The 22,075-nt window shown below is 27.3% G+C and overlaps 1 protein-coding gene across 2 annotated transcripts in view; it reads left to right on the forward strand.

The window, feature by feature from the left end:
* The window catches only part of LOC136974087 (unconventional myosin-IXb-like), a 99,663-nt gene that overhangs the window by 34,884 nt on the left and 42,704 nt on the right, over positions 1–22,075 (forward strand). For both annotated transcript variants that reach the window (XM_067268878.1, XM_067268879.1), the window contains exons 4-11: positions 2,648–2,810; positions 2,978–3,078; positions 8,329–8,383; positions 12,207–12,284; positions 13,115–13,204; positions 13,277–13,390; positions 16,890–17,027; positions 19,618–19,739. In XM_067268878.1, coding sequence (XP_067124979.1) covers positions 2,648–2,810; positions 2,978–3,078; positions 8,329–8,383; positions 12,207–12,284; positions 13,115–13,204; positions 13,277–13,390; positions 16,890–17,027; positions 19,618–19,739 — 861 coding nt within the window. The remainder of the gene's footprint in view (positions 1–2,647; positions 2,811–2,977; positions 3,079–8,328; positions 8,384–12,206; positions 12,285–13,114; positions 13,205–13,276; positions 13,391–16,889; positions 17,028–19,617; positions 19,740–22,075) is intronic.

Below are 22,075 nucleotides of genomic sequence, written 5' to 3' on the forward strand. Positions count from 1 at the left end.
AATTTAACAATACAAATGTTTAAAAATAGATATAGTGTCATTTATTTTCTATTTATATAATTTATAAATATATATATATATATATATATATATATATATATATATTTGCATGCATGCAAATATACAGTATAATTATTTTACTTTTTAAATTGGAAACAAGAAATGTGTGTTTGAATTTATGTAAATTAAATGTAGTTACTAATATAATTATAATAATTATTATTTTTTTTGTGTCTTTGTTAGATATTAAAATTTCATTGTCTATGGATTGGATTTTATTGATTTCAAAACACTAATGAAAAAAATTCCAGTTAAATTATCCTTGATATAACAAGTCCCAAATTTTCTTAATTTATTTCTTCCATATACTATTTAAATGTAAATGTTATAATTAAAAAAATTGTTGTATCATGATAAAAAGTTGTCCTGTTAGTCTTATCATTCAGTTTTGTATATAGAATATAAATAAGAATTGGTGTATATGTGAATGTATTTAATTATTGACCTCATTACAAGTATTTTACTTTATTATACAGTATAAATATAAAATGTTCTTATTGTTTATATTTATTTTATATAAATGTACTGTACATATGAATTTCCAAAACATTAATTATATTTATAATACAATGAGCAGTATTAAGTTCAAATACAGATAACAGTATGAAATTTAGGCTTTACAGATTAGATTAATCAAAATTTTACATACATACATTATTTATTCAAATTTATGAATAGTAGTGTATATGTATGCATAAATTTTATTTTATTTATTCATGAATTTATTAATTTTTATTTATAAACAACAAAGCAAAAATAATAATTTAATACAGTGTAGATCTGGATATGTCAATATCAAATGAATTTAACCAAATTAAATCAATGCAATTTTCTCAGATTAGTAGAAGTTTAGACTACAAAAAAATCTGAATCTGGAATTGCAGAAGACTGCAAACTTTCTGGATTAAGCAGTTTTTCTATCTTAGATGTACTGGAAGAAAAAAAAAAGGTCATTGCTTCAAAATGTGAACTTCTTTTTTTATCAAATTTCAGTTTAAATTTAGATTTGTTTATTGAAATGACCTCAAAACAAAAGGAAACGGCAAAAGTAAATAAAATATACATTGTATATATTCTCCACTGAATAAAGAAAGAGTTCATACAAAATAGTTTTTTAAGCAAACCTTTTATATTTGCTCACTGAAAATGTAAACTTTTGGATGCCATCTTAGATGGTTTACTTCTTGCTTCAATATAATGTTTGATACTTTTGAGCTGTATTTGCATTTGTTTTAGTTATAATTAACAGTGACATATTTTAATTTTCAGTAATGTATTTTTTTTTCTTTTAAACATGTCAGTACATTGGGAAACATTGGAGAAGCAGAGCAATCTTCCTGCTGTTTTAAAACCAAAATTGACTTTAACCAGGAACATGCTTACATAAAATGCAATATAAATATTGATGGTAGTAGAAAGCAAAACAATATTTCTTAACCACTTTGTTGTTTGTTATTACTTTCTTGTTGGTCATATTAATTATAAATTACGAAGGCATGTTGTTAGGCCTAAATCATACTATTACTATATTTTTAATTTTTCTGAAAAATTTATTATTTTGGGAACATTGTATATTTTATATTTGAATATTATTTTCAAATTATTATGCCTAGAGTAGAGTATTAATTACATATTACAGCTGTCCATTCATTAATTACATGTATATTTAAGGAGAGGTCATAAAACTATCATTGTACACAATGGAAAGGGTAGAGGTCAAGGTATTTTTTAGTGGTATTAGTGGCATATGAATTTGTTCTTATAAGCCTACTTACTTGTCTTGTGAATAAACTACATTAGTATATATTCTCAAAACTTTAAAAAAATAATTTTTACAATGTAAGATGGTCCATGAACTCTATTGTACATATATTTAAAGGAAGTGGGTTTGTCAAAAGTACATAATTGTATACTACAGAGAGGTGGAATCAAAAGAAGCTCAAAAACTGTATATGTAATTAATGGACTGTCCCTTCTTATTAATTAATTTAACAAAATTTGACATGAAAGATTAATACATATACCGAATGTTAACTAAGCTATATCATGAGTTTCTATATAAATGTTTATATGCCAACAAATAACTTTGCTACAAATTAATAGTGATTGTTTAATTTATATTATGATTTATGTAGAACAGAAATATACTAATAAAGAAATTCCTGATTGAATACCTACTAGTTATTTTATATTGCTTATACGTGATATTAAATTTTATAATATATATTAAAATTTCAAACTAATAATAGAAAAAATGTGAAAAAGTTTTTACTTTAAGTAAATAGAAGAGTATAAATAATTTCATGTAAACTAAAATATGAAGTTATTTCTTCTTAGTGTTACTTTTTAATTTATTGTGAGAATTTTATTAAATTTTTAATTTATTTTTTTAAGTTATGAGATTAGAAACATTCAGGAAATTGGCATTTTGGGTGTTTTTGTGTATTTTGAGTTTTGTATCAGAATAAAAGTTAAACAAGAAGTTTAATAAATAGGCTCCTTCAAAAATTAATAAATGTTTGTAGTTATAATAGTTATATTTGTATAAATATTTATTTAAAAAATTTCTTACTATTATTACTTTTAGAGCTTTGGTTCAAAAATATTTACTTGAAAAATCAAGAATTATATCTCAGTCTAAAAATGAACGAAATTATCATGTATTTTACTATATGCTGGAAGGAGCAAATGATGCTGAAAGAAATTTATTTCATTTACATCAGGCTAAAGACTATTACTATCTTAATCAGGTAAGTTTTATGTTTTATTACAAAGAATTGTTTAATTAAAATTGTCATAGATTATATGTAGTTTTTATATTTATATTAAATTATAGCATAGTATTTATTAAGTTACTTTTTGTTTAAAAGCTAATTTAGGATTAAAAAACTCATATATAATTTTGTAAAATTTTCAGAGTGATTGTTTTAAAGTGGAAGGAGTTGATGAAGCATATGAATTCAATAGACTTAAACAGTCAATGGAAATGGTTGGATTTACACCAGACAAACAAAAAGGGTTAGTATCTGAACATTATTTTATTTTTATTTCTTTTAAAAAATTTGATTGTTAATTATATTATTTGTAATGATTGTTAATCACACACACAAAAACACACACACACACACACACCTATAACAATAGTTTTGGTGTTGATATAAAAACTTAACGTATTTAAAATTTTAGATGTTTAAATAATTATAATGTGTATGTTAGTGTAACATTTATTTATTGTTAGGCCTACTGATCTGAAAAAAATTCCACATTACCATCTTTAAACAAAACCTTCAATTCAAAAGCTTTGACATAAAAAAAAAACATTCTGTAAAATGAACAGACAATTAATTGAACTTTTTGAGGTAAAGCATTCAATTAATTGACTTTGAGATCTTGTCTTTGAGGTGAACCTCTCTGACATTACAACAGACTGGAAACATCTGACATACTAGTGATAAAGTGATTTCTACAATAATTAAAAAGTCAATTAGTTATTAGCTTTCAGAACTGATCTTTACAAGAACATTTTCAAAACAGACAAATTAATATTCAGCTAGTATGATATATATTCAAATATCAAATGCCTTTTGTCTGTATTTTAGATAATCAATTAAACATTTGGTTCAAACACAACCAATAACAGACATCATATACAAGCCTGTGTTTATTCAGCAATTAAATCTAGTGACATGCAAGAGACGAGTGTGCATTTCAACGACAAAAGAAAAAGGTTGTGCAACTGAGGACAGCAACATTGTTTTTTGTTGTTGAATTGCATACTGATCTTTTGCAGGTTTCTAAGTTTAATTGTTGGATAAACATATGCTAGTACAGTGGTACAGTAGTTTTTTTGATTTGTGGCACCCTTGCTAAGTCCAAATTTTTTCCAAGATGCCCTATGTCAAATTATAACAAGTACAATTTGCGAAATAGCCAATATTATTTTAAATTAAACAGAACGTTAAGTAAAGAATAAATAAAACACATACTTAAGATAAGGATATTCATCTATTCACAGGAGCCATAGTGCACACTTTGGGAATTGCTGGGCTAGTATGATAAGTCTGTTGTTGGTTGTGTTTGAACAAATGTTTAATTGATTACATTAACAAAATTTTCACATTTTTATTGATTTAATTTATTAACACTGTATTGGATATATTGTTCAAATAATAGCTCACTGTTATATTGCAATTAATGTTTCTAAGTTCAACATATTTTACAAATCCATATGATAAGATATTAAATTAACATTTAGTAAATTTTACCAAATAAAAATTGATCTATTATCATCTAATTACTCATATTATTTGTAGGATGGAAATTTGATTTTCCCTGATTCCAAAGTTATTTTTCAGCTTGCTAATTCAGACACCATCTCCTTAGTATTTATAAATAGTATATATTATCCACCATTTCATCATCAACATATAATTCATTGCATAAATTTACTAACTAGCAATACACTTGTGGTGTAATGATGATTAAAGGATTTGTAGCTATAGTATTTTCTATATTGAAAAGACGACAAAAAATTACAATATAAATTTATCTGTAAAGGTTTAGAATTTTGTTTATCCAATCCTGAGTTATAATTGCAAAATAGACATCAACACACACACACATCAAACACACAGATTTCAGTTTTTTAGGCTTATGGAATGTCAAAATGTTGATAAATGAAAAAATCATGGGTTCAAAATTTGACTGATTTACCATAATTTACCTATTACATAATAAGGAAAGTAAAAATTATTATGAAATATAGTCAGCAAATTTTTTACTGACACCAACACCAACTTCCCAGTCCTGATTATTTGTAGCATGTACAGTGGAACCTTGCTTAACGAGCATAATTCATTCCAGAGTCTTACTTGTAATGTGAAACACTTGTTAAGCGAAACAATTTTTTTCATAGAAATTAATGTAAAATATGATAATGTGTTCCATGCCGAAAAAATACTCAAATGTTTTATGTATAATGTTTATTCAAAAAAAATTGCACAATATACACTGTTAAGGAGTGTGAATCATCATCACCATCTTTTCTTGTGTGGAATGAACCATCCTGGAATGGGAATTTGATTTGCAGGAACAAAAAAAAAATCACAGCTAATATGTTTGATAAACACTCCAAACGACATGCCAATGAATTAAATATTAGAAATTAATTTGACTAGAGGTTGGCAGTTATGTTTCCATCTCGTATTAAATTTAATAATTATAAACAGTTAATTTTTAATTCAGACATTTCTAAAATTTAATTTGGAATCGGTCGTTAAATTTAAGGATGTGGCTATTTATACATACAGTATGTATATGCAATTGGCTACTTATACATATACTTATTATACTTATACTATACATATTCTACTATATTTTACTATATATTTCTACTATACATTCTATATGTCAGACGATCGCAGCAGGCTCCATTTTTGTCAACTGTTACAAGAAATTTAGTTCAAAAGAAAACTGTTTTTAATTTTTTCTAGTTTTTAATTTTCATTAACCAAAAATAGCGAACAATTGATTGTAAACACAAAAGACAATCCAGATTTCAACATACAATTTGCTGGATTAATTGACATTTTCTCACCAACAGGGATGCATCCAAAAAGACATTTGTGGGTGCAGCATCACAACTAGTATAATTAATTAATATTCACTAAGTCCAATAAGTCCAAAGCATCATCATCAGAAGCAGCCACTGTTAATGAATTGCTATTAGATCATTATGGTAGAAAACATATTTATACATATACATACATTATTATACATTTTGGTTAATGTTACCTATGGTAGCGAACATGGCGGCTCATCTCTGAAACAGTGCGGACTAACGTTCTAACCTAACATAACCTATTCTAATAAATTACCATAATTATTGCCAAAATATTAGAATAAGGGTAATTTACTAGAATAGGTTAGATTAGGTTAGAACGTGCATCTCCACTGTTTCAGAGATGAGTTGCCATGTTTGCTACCATAGGTAACATTAACCTATATTTCTTTGTGTGAAAAAAGTGTTTGAGTTTGTTTTGGTCAAAATGTACAGAACAAAATGGCCGTTCGTGCAGAGTAACTCACGGAAATGAATTATATAATCGAATATAATTAGGATATCTTAAATTATAAATAACATTAAAACTGTCATTTTTACATCATGGCTTTAAAAGGGTTAAATAGTCAATCGAGTATACATACTGTATGTATAAATAGCCACATCCTAAATTTAATGACCCAAGAATTTGGCATATCATTTGGCGTGTTTATTATATAACAGGCTATGGTTGTTGATGTTTATAAGTAATATGCGTGAACAAAAGTTTGGAAAAATATGTGATCACAAGCGACAGTAAGATACTAGCGGAATGAGTGCTAAACGCAAACTGATGTAACATGCCGCATGCGCACAATTCGGGACTTCCCCTCTCCTCGTCATTCGTTATGCGAAACATTGCTTGTTAAGCGAGGCAAATTTTTAGAATTTGTTTTGCTCGTTGTGCAAGGTGCTCGTTAAGCGAGGTTCCACTGTGTTGCAATCAACCATGGTTTTGGTGATTGTCATACGAATGTTTCATTTTATTGTTAAATTGTGTTAAAGTATTTTAAACACAAATTTATGTTAAATTCGTTAAATATATCAACAATACACTAATTTTTATAAAACTGTTTGTACTATTATGATTTCTGATTTTTTATATTCATTAATACATAAAAATTTGATTTATTTCTTTTATCATATTGAATGATCCATCTAAAACTATTAATGCATTCAATAAAAGATAATTCATATTGAATTTTTAAAATTAGTAATACAAAACATTATTTTTGATACTTCTTTTAAGGAATTTTTAAAAATGCATGGTATTCTGATAAATTTTAAATTGTTAGTAGATTGTATTAAGTTCCTCTTTATGATATCTTTTTAATTGTGTTAATTTTAATTAATGTTTTTAAAAGTATTTTAATTTTGAGGGCTGTTTTTTAAAGAAGAAAATTAAAATCAGTAAAAAATTATTAAAATATTAATACAGTAAGACCCCGCTTAACGCGGGGAGATGCGTTCCTAGATGACAAAGCACTAAGCGAAACAGAGTTAAACAAGATCATTTTAACATAGAGAAAATAGGGATAGGTGGAACACGCAACCAAAAATAAACAGATTATACTTTAATTTTAGGTTATTTTTTATATTACTTTGCATAATAATATATGTTAAATGACACATTAACATATGCACACAGAAATGTAAAGTTCATTTTTTGTGATGAAAGTCCTGACTTTTCTAAAATTTTTTTTTTGCAATAAAGTTGTGAAGTTTCATTTGTCACTTTTTTCTTTCCTTAAGCACATGTCGGCAGCAGAAGATGGCATCCAAAACACCTCGTCTTGTTTTTGCACTCCTTTCAAAATCTGGATCATTCACTACAATTTGATCAATGATTTTGATTATTGTTACCAAACTTTTACTAAGGAAATCTGTAGAGAAATTGTTTGGGTCTTTGTTTTCAGAATCTCTATTTTTCAGTTCTGCATGAATTCCTTGTTCTCCCAGTTCTTGAAGGTCATCGTTGGTAAGGCTCTCGCCAGAAACCTGTAACTCCTCAATATCCTGCTTATATACATTTCCTAGTCATGCTTCTTGTTGAGAATTCTTGGATACCTTCAGCCATAACTTCTTCCACATTCTGTTCACGCATTTGCATTTATCAGTTAATTCTTGCCAAGCGAAGTCGATATTTCTTATGGCAACTACAATGTTATATTTTTTCCAAAATTGCACCAAACAAACAAAAATTTAAAGAAAGTACACCTTTTTTGCCACCTTTTGCTGATTGGTTCATGTTTGTAAATAATTGTATAATGTACAAATCAATGAAATGCTGCAATAATTAAAATCAGTATAAATTTTGAGCTTTTTTTAGGTTTGATTAGACAGTGTTATATCAAATTGACATTAAGCGAGGCAGTGTTAAGCGGGGTTTTAATGTAATTAAAAATGTCAAAATGCCAAAATTTTCAGTTTTTCCAACTCTGTTTAAATTTATTAGTTGTAAGTTTTTAATATGTTAATTTAAAACCACCTCTTAATTTTTCATTCAAGATAAATATTTTTTAATAAATGTATATTTTTATATTAGAAACTTTATTTATTTTAAACATTATTTGATATTAATCTAATTACTATATTTGTGACGATATATGTGTAATTTTTTTTATTTATAATAAATTTTTAAAATTATTTTTTATTTAATATTTTTTTAGACTGCTTGGGATTTTGTCAGCTGTATTACATCTTGGAAATGTGGAATTTAGTAAGGTAAAGAAAATGATTATTTACAAATTTTAAAGAGAGATAGCTTTGTTTATATAATATAAAGATGATGCTAATTCTATACTTTTCAAAAATATAAGAATATAAATCAATAGTGAAAATATCCACTTGTTTTTAGAATTCAATGTTTTAAAGTAAAATTTTTTTAACAAAATATTTTCATTATATAATTTATATTTTTAGTTTCAAAAATATTTGAACTTTATATATAGTAGAACCATGATTAACTGTGGTTCCACACTATCCAAGGCAAATCTGTAAGTGAATGTGCTACTTTTCTTCTAATTCATGAAAGCTTTGCTGTGAAATGCATGGAGCATACAAATACTGTAATACTTTTAATCTTATAGCTGATACTTGGTGACTGAATTATCAAGGAAATTAAGACATCTGCCTATTGCTCTGGGGACCTGGTGGTTAGAAAACCCCAGGAATTTTTGATGAGTGGTCTGTCCTGGATATGTCAGTTTCAGTTTATCACCACCCAGTTTCCCCCTAATGTGGGCCTGGCTAAACCTACAATGGAATGGGGGGAAAATGATCTTTACAGTGTGTACAGGTTAGAGAGAGTAGGAACAAAGCTGATGCTGAAATGATTGCAGAATGTTGAGACAAAGAAAGGAAGAACTACTATAAAACAAAATATTCCAAGGACTTTTTGAAGAAAGCTTGAATGATGACATGTATTACAAAATTTCTTTTTGTTACTTTTTATCATTTAACTTTAATGTAAGACAAACCATTTCTATTAAAATGTAATTTATAATTGGGATTTTGTCAGCTGTATTACATCTTGGAAATGTGGAATTTAGTAAGGTAAAGAAAATGATTATTTACAAATTTTAAAGAGAGATAGCTTTGTTTATATAATATAAAGATGATGCTAATTCTATACTTTTCAAAAATATAAGAATATAAATCAATAGTGAAAATATTATTTATATATAAATAATAGTTTACATATACTGTATTTTCAGGGAATGACCAGCATGCCAGTCTATTTGAGGTAGACCAGGAAATCAGATATTTCCATATGGTGAAAGCTGGCATGCTGGTTTAAGTGAGGTTATACATCCCTCTCTACAGAGCACATTAAAGAAAAGAATGAGTTACATCATGTAAAAATTAATGAGTTTTTATTTTAAAACTATACTGTCAGAATTTCATCAAATACTACAATTATATGTTTAATGTCTTCATTTTGTCTTTTTTCTAAGGACATAAAATACTCTTGGAATTCTAAAAGGGCTTTTGTGTGTATTTTATTGTTATTTGATCAAAAATGAAAAAATAAACATATTAAATTTAAGAAACTGGCTATAAATTATCTCAGCTTACACCAATTAACATTGGCTTTGTGTGAAATTTGAGAGGATGGTGTTATTTTTAAGGTTGGGCTAGATGGTCTGTGTAGCCCACATTGACTAACTACTACTACTATTACAGTTAATGTCAGTTAGTTGTTAGTTAATTGTTTCATTGTCTTGTAAAAGACAATGAAACAATTAACTAACTCTCTTCCTGATTTTAAGTCAGTCAAATTAGAATGTTGTTATTTTATTGTATGCAGAAGAATGTTTTCGTTTAATGTTTAATTAACAACTAGTTTTGTTAAATATGATTAATTTTATATTTTAGTTGCAGTTTAACCAGCATGCCAGTAACCCTGAGGTTTCTGTCATGCTGGTCAACCCTGTTTTTATGCAGCATGCTGGTCATTCTGTGAAAATACGGTATTAATAGTTTATATATATAATAAATGTTGGAAAAATCATTCTTATATATGATTAAATTCATTAAGGTAAAGAGGCATTAAAAAATGACACATCATATGTAAATCTTTCATATTTGCAAGTTTTAATTCAAAATAGCTGTGACAATCTGCTCATTAAGTTTTCAGTTATCTGGGATAGCATTGGACCATATTATCTTGGATAATCAGGGTTCTACTGTATTATGAAAATAATCTGTTTTGATGTGTAATTTTTAATTACTTAAGTATATAATTTTGAGAAACAAATTTTAAATGTAATAGTCAAAAATAAACAACTTTTGGTACAGGTTTTATTGCACAGCACACTTACACCACATGACTTTCAAAACAAGTTCCTACTATAGCCACACATTTCTATCTGTATCCATGCCTTTTGTCAAAGCAGCCTGGAAGCTATTTTTTAATGTGTTTATAAGTTCTTGTCAGTTGATTTCTATCTCTAGTTGATTGGAACTGCAATTGTTTAACTTCTTGTGTATTAGAAACAGATTAAAGTCTGCAGGCCAAGATTAAGGAAGTAGTGAAATTGAGAAAATATTTTTATATTCTTCTTGGTTAGATATTCATTAACCAAGAATGACTTATGGTTGCTGAATATGGAAACCGCAATTATGAAAATCATTGCACATCACAAAAGAAGACTTTTAGGACTGCCTTGATAAATGGTGTGGTCAATGTAAGATAAGCTTACTTTGAAAATGGTCTGCTATAAATATTTGTGCTATTAACATAAATGTTAATGAAATCAAAAATAAAATAAATTTTTATGTATTATACTTGATAATTTGTTATACATTAAATCAGTTTTTCAACCTGTGGTCTGCAATGATGGGACAGATGGTCCACAAGCAGACTTAAATTAATAAAGATTAAATCTTTCTTTAATGATGATTTACTTTTAACACTTTTGTGAGATAAGCAGAGGGTTGGGTAAAACCTTGCTGACCACTTACTCTGCATGTGTTGGTGAAACCCGATCTCGTTGTTGATTTGGATGGCCAGGAGGGCAAAATGTGAGTGGGGAGGTGCGTTGGTAAGTCGACAAGTGTCCTTAGATTGACAGGGGACAGGTCTTAACATAACAGCATTTATTCTGTAACTAAAGGTAGGATATACAGGTTAAATACATGCGGTTAAATATGTGATTAAATACAAGTAACAAATACTCCTATCGGGAGGAGATCCATTAGTTCTACGTTGCTCGCGAAATGTGTGCTTGTTCTATTTCTAATGGTTTGCTTGTGGAGAGAGTTTACAAGTTTCTAGCCCCCTAAATACCTCTCTTATGTGTAGCGGAGAGTCGATTCGACGAACTTTGTGGTATGGAAGGGTCATTGTCGTCGATGTTCTTCCAACGGGTGTCTTCTCTTCTTGGGTCCAGTCCGACATATGGAGGCCCAGGAGACGGGATGCACACGATGTCCCGATATAACTTCCCGTTGAATCGCTCTCCTTGAGTTCTGGCGACTCTTGCTTTTTATCTCCTTAACGTGGGAAAGGGGGTCACCTGACCATCAAAAGTTGACACAACAGCACTGAGTTAGCACTTACGTGTCAATTTTCCCTTTAGATTCTTATCAAAACAGTGATGATGATCTGATTCTTCACCCGGCGCGTTCTTCCGTCAGATTTGTTACAATTTCCAACAAATTGGAAGTTCTGTCAAATGCGTAAATTTGTGGCTTTCACACTTTTCGCTTACTTCCAGTTTAATTAATTATGTTTCCTTATGTATTCAAAACGTGATTTTAGATTTATTATGTTATAAATGGCACAATATGTCCCAAATATTGATACCTGCATAGGTTAAAAAAAAATAGGTCTACATAATTTAGTAGTCTGTAGAATTTTTCAGACATTTACTGCTCCTTGGGTTTAAAAAGGTTGAGAGATGCTGCATTAACTAAATTGAATGTTAAAAATATCAGTAAAATTGTATAATTTAAGAAACACACAAGTTTATTTATATTAATAATTTAAGATTAATATATTTGTTAATAATAGTAATTAAAAGAATATATATTTTGTTCCCAGAAATCCAATTATTATAGTGATGAAGTTGTTGTTATAAATAATCCCACAACAGTTAGCATTATTTCTCAGTTACTTGGGGTAAGTTATAAAATTTAAATAAATATTTTTTTAACTTCACTTTCCACAAATTGTAGGTTAAGTTTAAGTTGCTTTTGTTTAATATAGAATAATGAAACATTGTTTAAAGTATTTACTAATTTAATAAATATTTTGGGAGGTAGAAAAGATATAAATTCATTTATTCTTTCCATTTCTTTAATTTAATTGAGTATATTGCTGTTTTAGAAGTAATTATATTTACTTTGTCTACCAAATATTTTATCAGAGATGATTAAGGTTCTGAACAAGTATCAAGTGAAAGTGTTAAATGATTTTTTTCGGATTTTAGATTAACTTGAAATTATATTAGTATACGTAGACAACTTTTAGTACTTTTGGGGAAAAACAAACTAATATCTGAGCTATTTTGCTCTAACAAATTTAATTATTTTAGTTTTTCTTTTTTTTGAAATCTGATATCGTTCAGCTTTCTTAAGTAAGAATCATAAGAAAACTGACATGTTTTTCATTAGTCTTTTGATTAGACTCAAGTCGAATCTTGATTAGACTCAAGATTTAAGTCTGATCTCTAGATCAGACTTAAGATTTAAGAATATCCTCAACAGATGTCTTATGATGGACTGACTTTTTTCCTCTTTTTGGTTGTCACTTATAATGGAGTTATAACAAAATAATAAAGAAATATGAATTAATGTATTATTTAATATTCATAAAATAATATAAAGAAAAAATTCTATAAAATTTTATGAAATATATAGTTACCAGAATTTTTTGTTTTTAATTATTTTATTACTTTATAATAAAACTAAAAAAAATATACCTCAATACAACTGTATAACTGTTTTCAGGTAAAAGAAGAAACTTTAAATTCTGCCCTGACTTGCAAACATGTTAAGACGAGAGGAGAAACTTTAATTTTCCATTACAAAATGCCAGAAGTAAGATTTTTAGTACTTTAAATAATTAATTATTTTTACTTTGAATTTAATTTACTTTTATTTTTATTCTAGGCCATTGCAACAAGAGATGCCATGGCTAAATGTCTTTATAGTGCATTATTTGATTGGATTGTCATGCAAGTCAATCATGCTTTGTTAGCAAAGCAGGATGCTCGTGAACACAAAGTATTATTATTTTTACTATTATTATTAAATTTGTATAATTTTCATTTAAATATGTCCAAATGAAAGAGAACAAACTAAAGAATTTCAAAAGAAAGAAATGTATGGCACATAATTATGAAGAAAATTGATCTATCAAATAATTTGTTAAAATTACTCATTTGCAATATAATTAGATTAAAAATATTACACTTCTGGCCAAAATGTTTTCTATCATTTGGCACTTCAATCTGGCATTTAATGTGCCACACTCATGAGTATTGAGGTTTTGGGATCTAATAGTATGAAAAGACAGAGACAGTTTGTTTGAAATTCTGTTATACAGTTTTTATTAAATTTAAGATTTTAATATTGACTTAAAGTGTACCGCCAAAGAATCAAATGCACATCATGTTAAAAACAAGAATGAAGGTCTGGCTTTTCACTGTCTGATTTCCATGCTTCTCTGCTACTTCAAGAAGTCATTTAATGCAGATTTACATGGGTCTTTGATCAAAGCTTTGTTGAAATTTGTAGCAGTTATATTAATATTATCAATTATTTCTTTATAGTGGTTGCACTGTAACTGTACTGTTGATCTTAGTATATCTGCACTTCTAAAAGATTCCAGATATTTTCTATGACATTTAGTTTTGGACTTCATAGATCAGTGCAGAACATTCACATTGAACATTCACACTAAAAATCAGTGCAGAACATTCACACTAAAAATCCATATTAAAATTGAGACTTGCAGAGATGGTGCAGAGTGAACTCTACATATGTTTCTGCTTCTGCCTTAGACTCACAGGAAGTTTTGTCAATATTTTGCAGTAGCTAAAACCTTTCCATTGCAAAATCCAACAACTAGTATAGCAGGATATGTTTAGGTGTAAGGATTCCTAGAGGACTCATGATGAGCTTATTGTATCTGATTTATGCCTTTGCTTTCACAACAAATGCCTACTGTCCTGACTTTTTTAAGGATAGGTGTTTATTGGAGTTTCTTTCCTATTCTGCTATTTGTGATTATGGATGATATTGACAGTACATTTTCTAGAAATGTCTCTATTTCCTAAACCACCTGCAGATTATGGTAATTCCCATATCAGGTCTTCAGTTGTGAATGAACTTCCTTCAGAATACATAATAGCACAGAATTCAAGCCATACTACTACCACAAATATAATATACTAGCTGATGTATCTGACTGTGTTCAGTTTATCTTGCATAAACACAGTGCTGGATTAAGCCTCTAGTGGGCCCTACACAAAATGTAAATTAGGGTCCCATTTAAATAAGTTTCTTCTAAAGAAATTTTAAATAATGTCACTTAAAATTTTTATTAATAATACAGAATACAAACACTAATACAATAATAATTGTATAATAAAAGAGTTTCTGGTGTAATGAAAATATATAAAAACATATATAATTGTAATCATTAATCAGCCTTTAAAAAATTAAAATTTTTCATTTTCAGATTTTCATTTCAGAAAATTGATCAATAATACCTTTGCAATCTAGCCATTTGAGAGTATCTTTTTTAATAGCAAGCATTTCTTGCTCTTAGCCTTTCATGTCTTATTAAATTTCTGAAATGTTTAACTTGCTTTAAAACAGAAAAATTCTGTACTTTGGCCAGGCCCTCCAAATTACAGGCACTAGACATTTGTCTATTGGTTAATCCTGCACCACATAAACATCAAACAGGTTCAAAAACTGCATATGTCTTTGTTAGTTAGTGACTGTATACATTGAATATTTACTTCTGTTTAAATGTCAACAAATTTCATTGTTTTTTTTTTTCTCTTGGTTTTGTTAATAGATCTTGTTTTATTTACATATCTTTGCATAAATTTGTTCCATCGTATTTACATTCCAAAATATTTGTGAATGTGAAAAAGTCCCTCTCAAATGATACAGAATGTTCTAAAAGAATTACTTTAACAGAAAAGTTTAAAGTGATATAGTCCAATAGGCAATAATAATTATATTTTAAAGAAACATCAAAAGTAGATGGAAAATAATAACAACAAACTTTTAAAATACTTTCAAAATATTCACATAACAATAGGTTTTATGTTGGAAACAAAAAAATAAATTTTTGGTATTTGGGTGAAAAGATACTGATTAAATGATGACATCATCATAGCCAATTTTAGCTAATTTCATATTATGTAAACCACGTGTTTTTAATAATTAAATTGTTTCATTAATTTACTATTTCTAAAATGAAAGTACTCAAACATGTAGTTAAATGTGTTTTGGTGTTTTTTGTGGTAGATTGGTCTGTAGGCAGTAACATCACAAAATCTGTAATATTGCTGCCTACAGTTGGCTAAAATGAACTTTTGTCAGTTGAAAGAAAAGAATGATTTGAAAGAAACATGGCAAATAGTATTGATTTAGATTTTATTATTATTATTATAAATAATAAGAATAATTCAAAATCTTAAATGTATCATAGAACTCTTATATTGGACAATAAATATTTACTCAGTTTTTTAAAACTTTTTAGTTACTAATTTTTTTATAAATTATTTTATTTGTAATTATAAATTTTAATAAATTTTATTAATTTTAATAAAATTTTGATAAATTTTAATAAATTATAAATTTTTATAAAGTGACATACATGTTATAAGAGTAAAATTAGCACATTTTAGTTTCAATTTATATGTAATTTTTTTTATTGCAGTTATATTAATTTTTTTATATACAGTAGAGAGTCGTTAATCCGAACCCCGGTAATCTGAATCACTGGTTATCTGAGCGATTTTCAGTCAGACTGTGTCATGCTGAATTGAACGTTTTTGATACTAGATTTACTTCTAAAGTATAATTTTCGTGTTTTTATATTCTTTAATATATTTATTTTGTTTGTACAAAATAAAGAAATAATTTTTAACGATACAATAGCCTTGACTATTATTATAAAAACTTTCGTTAGGCTTAAAATCGATGAAAATTCAACACGAAGCGACACGCAATGGAGAAAAATTCAACGCAAAGCGACACGCAATGGAGAAAAATTTGAACATCAGACAGGTTAATATATTTTATCGTACATAATCGGTTATCCGAACAAATCACTAATCCGAACAACCCCTGTCCCCAATTGATTCGGATTAACGACTCTCTACTGTAATTCATAACCCTATCTTCTCTGATTTAGCTGGAGAGGAAATATAATCTTTCAGTTGATTATTGGGTAATTTACCTTTTATAGGCATAATTTTTTTTAATACATTTGATATTGATTTTTTTGTGTATTTCAGAATAAATAAAAATAAGTGAAATGTAAAGTTATACAATAATAATAATAACATTGAAATTATTCTTTATTGGTTTTTTCCACATTTCAATATATTAAATTATTTTATTAGAAGTTGGCCTGTTTAAAGATAAAACATATAGATAATTATTAATATTAATAATATGTTTTATCTTTATTAATAATAATTAGTACTTTCTTAGATTGATGTGAAACTTATTAAAAAAGAAAATTTTTATGTGACAGGGAAACAGTATTGGTGTACTTGATATTTTTGGATTTGAAGATTTTGGATCTCATAATAGCTTTGAACAGTTTTGCATAAATTTTGCAAATGAGCATTTACAATATTATTTTAACCAGCATGTCTTCAAATATGAACAGGTTTGAATGTTTTCTAAATATTTTAGTTCTTACAGATATTTTAAATAATACATTTTTAATTAAAAATGTTGATGATATATTTAAAATTTTTTTTTACAAAATAACATTTTCAATGTATTTATTGCCAAATACAATGTAACCTTATTTATCTAGATCAAATGAGAGATCTGATCTTGATTACTGATATCTGGATAAACTGAAATTAGTGGGTTTTGAATTCAGTCTAAAATTTCATACTGAAAATACTTTTTATCAATTGAAATAAACTTACATGTTTTACTGACTTCAAAACAATAGGAATATTAAAATTACATAAATAGAAATGTTAAAATTACTTAATACATACAAATGATGTGTATTTTTATTCTTACAAGTGTGAGATTTCTATGTAGGTATATATTAAGGTTGTAATTAATGTTTCAATGATCTCTCAAACATTGCAAATAATAATAATTTTTTCCAAAATATCAAAATTTAAAAAGAAATGACTGTTCAACTAATCCTGATATTCTGGAAATCAAGATAAATGAGGTTTAACCTTATCAAATACATTAAATACATTTTGAAATAATAGTTATTTACTCAAAGTATTTACTTCAGTGTACTGAAATTTATATAAATTAATATTTCCTTTTTTTTATGAAGGTTACAGGTAGAGTAAATTGTAAACAAAAGAATATCAATGAAATTACTTAATTATTTGATACATGATGATAATTACTATCCAAAACTTATTAACAGATCAGCATCTGTAAATAAATATTTTATCAATAAAATAATTATAACTAAAAATATAATCATCAGTGTAATTATATGTTAAATATAAATATTGTCAACAATATAAATTAGCTTAATTAAGGCAACCATACAAGACAGTTTATATGAATGTCAATTATTGTTTGATTGTTAGACACAAAAAAAAAGAATTATTTTTTTTATTATAGTTGATAATATCAATTTCTGTTGATAAGATGATTAGCAAAAGATCTGTAGATTATGTTGTGATTTTTATTTTACTATTTATTAATAATTAATAAATCATAAACAGTTATTTACATAAGACAAATATACATACGTACATATATATTTCTTATAAAGACTACTTGATAGTTTATAAACTAGATTATACAATAAATTATTTTACATTAAAACAAGATAATGAAAATTATGTTAGTATATACAGTATATATATTAACATAAAAAACAAAATAAACTTGATAATTATCACTTTTGTAGGTAATACAGTATGTAGGGTTTTTTCTATAATATGGTCTAAAAAGACCATATTATAGAAAGTTAGATAGTTATAACTCTTCTTTTCTGGTTACTTTTAAGTATCAACAATTCCAACATTTTTAAGTTAATTGTTGGTACTTTTAACTCTGACCTATTTTCTCATGTACAGGAGGGTCTAATGATGTGTTCACTTGTTTATAATCGATCAGCGCAAATCGCAACCGTCAATCTCGTAACGGTCAAATCGTAACGGTAAACTCTTTGATAACAGGTGCGTGTCTGGGAATTGTAACGGATAAGTTACGGCGGCGCTGATCGATTATAAACAAGTGAACACATCATTAGACCCTCCTGTACAGTACCTTCCATCCTTTGGGAAGTTTGTGATTTTTATATAATCTGTGAATACAGACAATTAAGATGAACAGTATGGCTCCATACCAAATGTAACATGCTATTACAACTTGTGTCAATATCATTTTACTGATACAATATGTTGTTAGTGTTGTTAGTGTATTAAGCCTTGAAAATACACCCAAAAGTGCCATACACTGTATATAATTAAGGGACATGATTGAAAAATGGCATCTCTCTCATTAGGAAGTTTTCAAGAAAAAGGATTTATTTAAGTTCATCTTCCCTTTAATATACAGTCTTTTCTTAATATGTGTATAACAATCCATGGGACATACAACTTATCCATGAAAGTTTGTTAGAAGATGGATTGATGATACACAAATCCAGATTTGTAAATAACTTATTTTTTTGTAGTTTTTCGGGATATGCCATTTTTCCATTAAGCCCTTCAACTTTCAATCATACTGTGAACAGATTCTTGAGAATTGGCTAGATAATAGGAAATTTGGCCTTAGAAGAATTTGAGAAAAATTAGATATTAAACTTGTTAACTCAAAACTCTAACTCAATTGGGATTTTTGCTCCTTAAATTTAATGAAGTTTTACTGTAATTTTTTTTTCCAAGTAAATGTGTTACAATACTTTGAAAACAATTTTAGCTTTCTTAATTATGGATGCTTTGTTTTTTAATATATATATATATTACATATTATCATCTTTGTACATTTTAAAATTTTTAGGAACATATCATTTTATGTGAAATTAATTTGTCACACATACAGTCTACCATTTGATGCACAATATAATATAATTGTAGTCATTTATACAAAGTATTAGAACTATATCTTCATTAAAAAATATTACATATTGAAACATATCAGGAAAAATTAGTTAAAACCTGTTTTTAATAGAATTTAATAGTAAATATTTAACTTAATGATATTCTTGTAAATTCAAAATGTTAGTTTTTCTAATTATATAAATAACTTTTAAACAGGAAGAATATGAACGTGAAGGAATTCAGTGGAAAAACATTGAATTTAAAGATAACACAGGTTGCTTAGAGTTAATTGAAGGACGTCCTCATGGATTACTGTGTTTGTTAGATGATCAGTGCAGGTAGATAATTGAAGATTTAAAAAATATATATATTTTTATAAGTCAATTTTTTTTACATTGTCAATACTATACAACTTATTGTTTATGAATAATTGCAATAGAAAATGATTTGTAATTAACTATAACCAATAATTCTTTAAATTTTTAGGGAATAGTTTTATTTCATATATGCTAATTATATGCTTGCTGCACCTTTATACCTCTAAATATATATTTCCAAATATAACAATGTTAACTTTTACAAAAGTTTTTTAATCTTTAAATACGAGGGCTATTTTTTAAATAAGGTCCGTTTGTGAATGAAAGTGAGAATAATGCGCAATCACGGCGGTATGCATGCGCTTCTGCTCCGAGCAAGCTTGGCGCGCGTTTTGACGCCATTTGCAGCCATATTGTCTGTCTGTATGCTTAGCTGTAGAAGTTTAAAATGTTTAAGAAAATTGAGTCTCCCGCCGACTGTGAGATACGATCTGTTATTTGATTCTTGAATGCAAGAAACTTGGCAGCAGCGGAAATACACCGTCAGATTTGTGAAGTTTACGGTGATAATGCTATGAGTGACAGTAAAGTTCGAAAATGGGTAAGAATGTTCAAGGATGGGCGAGTTAATGTGCATGATGAGCCACGCCCTGGCCGACCTTCTCTGATTTCTGAAGATTTGATTTGTGATGTGGATAACAAAATTCGAGAGGACCGACGATTCACGATTTCAACGTTATCAATTGAATTTCCACAGATTTCAAGATCAGTTTTGTATACCATTGTTTCGGAGAAACTGAATTATCGAAAATTGTTTTCTCGGTGCGTTCCAAGACTGCTTTCTGATGATCACAAAACAAAAAGATTGGGCAGTGCTTTATTGTTTTGACTCGATACGATCATCCACACAGTCCAGACATTGCACCCAGTGATTTTCACTTGTTTCGATACTTAAAGGAGTTCCTTGGTGGTCATCATTTCAACGACGAAGAAGAAGTGAAAACTGCAGTTGTGGATTGGGCTTCTTGACAGGCGGCAGATTTCTTTGAAGTCGGAATTCAAAAAATTGTTGAGGGGTATGACAAATGTTTAAACAAAATGGAAATTATGTAGAAAAGTAGATAAAAGTATGTAGAATATGGAAAAATATATATTTTAATGATATTTACAGTATTTTTCTTCTTATTAAAAAACGGACCTTATTTAAAAAATAGCCTTCATATAAATAATTTTATTGAATTATTTAGAAAAATAATTGATATTCTTATTTTTAATAAATAAATAAGAATAATAATAAATTTTTTGTTTTATTACAATAATGAGTAAAATAAATGTCTGTGTAAATATTAAAAATAAATTAACAAGGAAACTTAGTAATCTTGGTTTGCTTTAAATGGCTTTTTGCTATAATGACTTTCTGGTTTTATAGCTCAGTTTAATTTTATGGCCCAAAAAGTTTTTCATGATATGACAAAAAATAATTGGTATTTACTGATGTTGGCACAACATGCATCTACCACACCTGCAACTATCAAAGTGCAGTAAATAAGGTTCCATTTACTGATGCATTAAATGTAACATAAAGTAATTTTTATACTACATTTTTATTTCATTATTTATTTTATTATAAAACAAAAATTTAAAGGAATGTTTTTATTTATTATTTATGGTGAAATCAACTGGCAACATTGCTGTAAGATGTTAATAAAGTTGGTTTTCGTTTTAACTGTATAAAATTGAAATTTTCACTTGCAGATAAATACTGACTGTAAGTGATTTACTTAAACAGTCATTTGACTTGTGCATTTGATTTAGCAACAGTATAAGTCTTAGACCACAAATCAAGTAAGAAGAGTTTGTTTCTACTTATATTTTGGCTTAAAAAGTTCAGAAACATCATTGGGGTGTGTATTAAAGTTTTTAATGTATTTTTAGTTATTTGGCTCTGTTCATTAATTACTGTATTTATTTTAAATAAAATAACAAAAAAATCATTTTCAAGTAAAAATTTCTGGTTTTCAATATTTTTCTGCTAAAATGGAATGGATCATGTGGGATTTGTATGGGTTTGTGCACAAATAAAAGATTCATCATATGGTATTTCACTTTATAGCCAACTTATCCAGAACATATCCTGGATGTATATTGAGGACTGAGTGTAATGCTGTAGTGAAGTGTAATAGTAATATGATACAGTAGAATCTGTTTATTGTAATCACTTTTACAATTCACTTGTTTAATGCTGTCATCCAGTTATTTACTTTATCACTTAGGGAACTGCAGTTAGTGAAAATTCATTTAATTAGCTGACATTTTAAAAGGACATAATAAAAAATTTTTTTAATGCATTTAAAGAT

The sequence above is a fragment of the Centruroides vittatus genome, unplaced genomic scaffold, assembly GCF_030686945.1.
Source record: "Centruroides vittatus isolate TY-2023 unplaced genomic scaffold, ASM3068694v2 contig_341, whole genome shotgun sequence".
In the NCBI taxonomy this organism is placed as follows: domain Eukaryota; kingdom Metazoa; phylum Arthropoda; class Arachnida; order Scorpiones; family Buthidae; genus Centruroides; species Centruroides vittatus.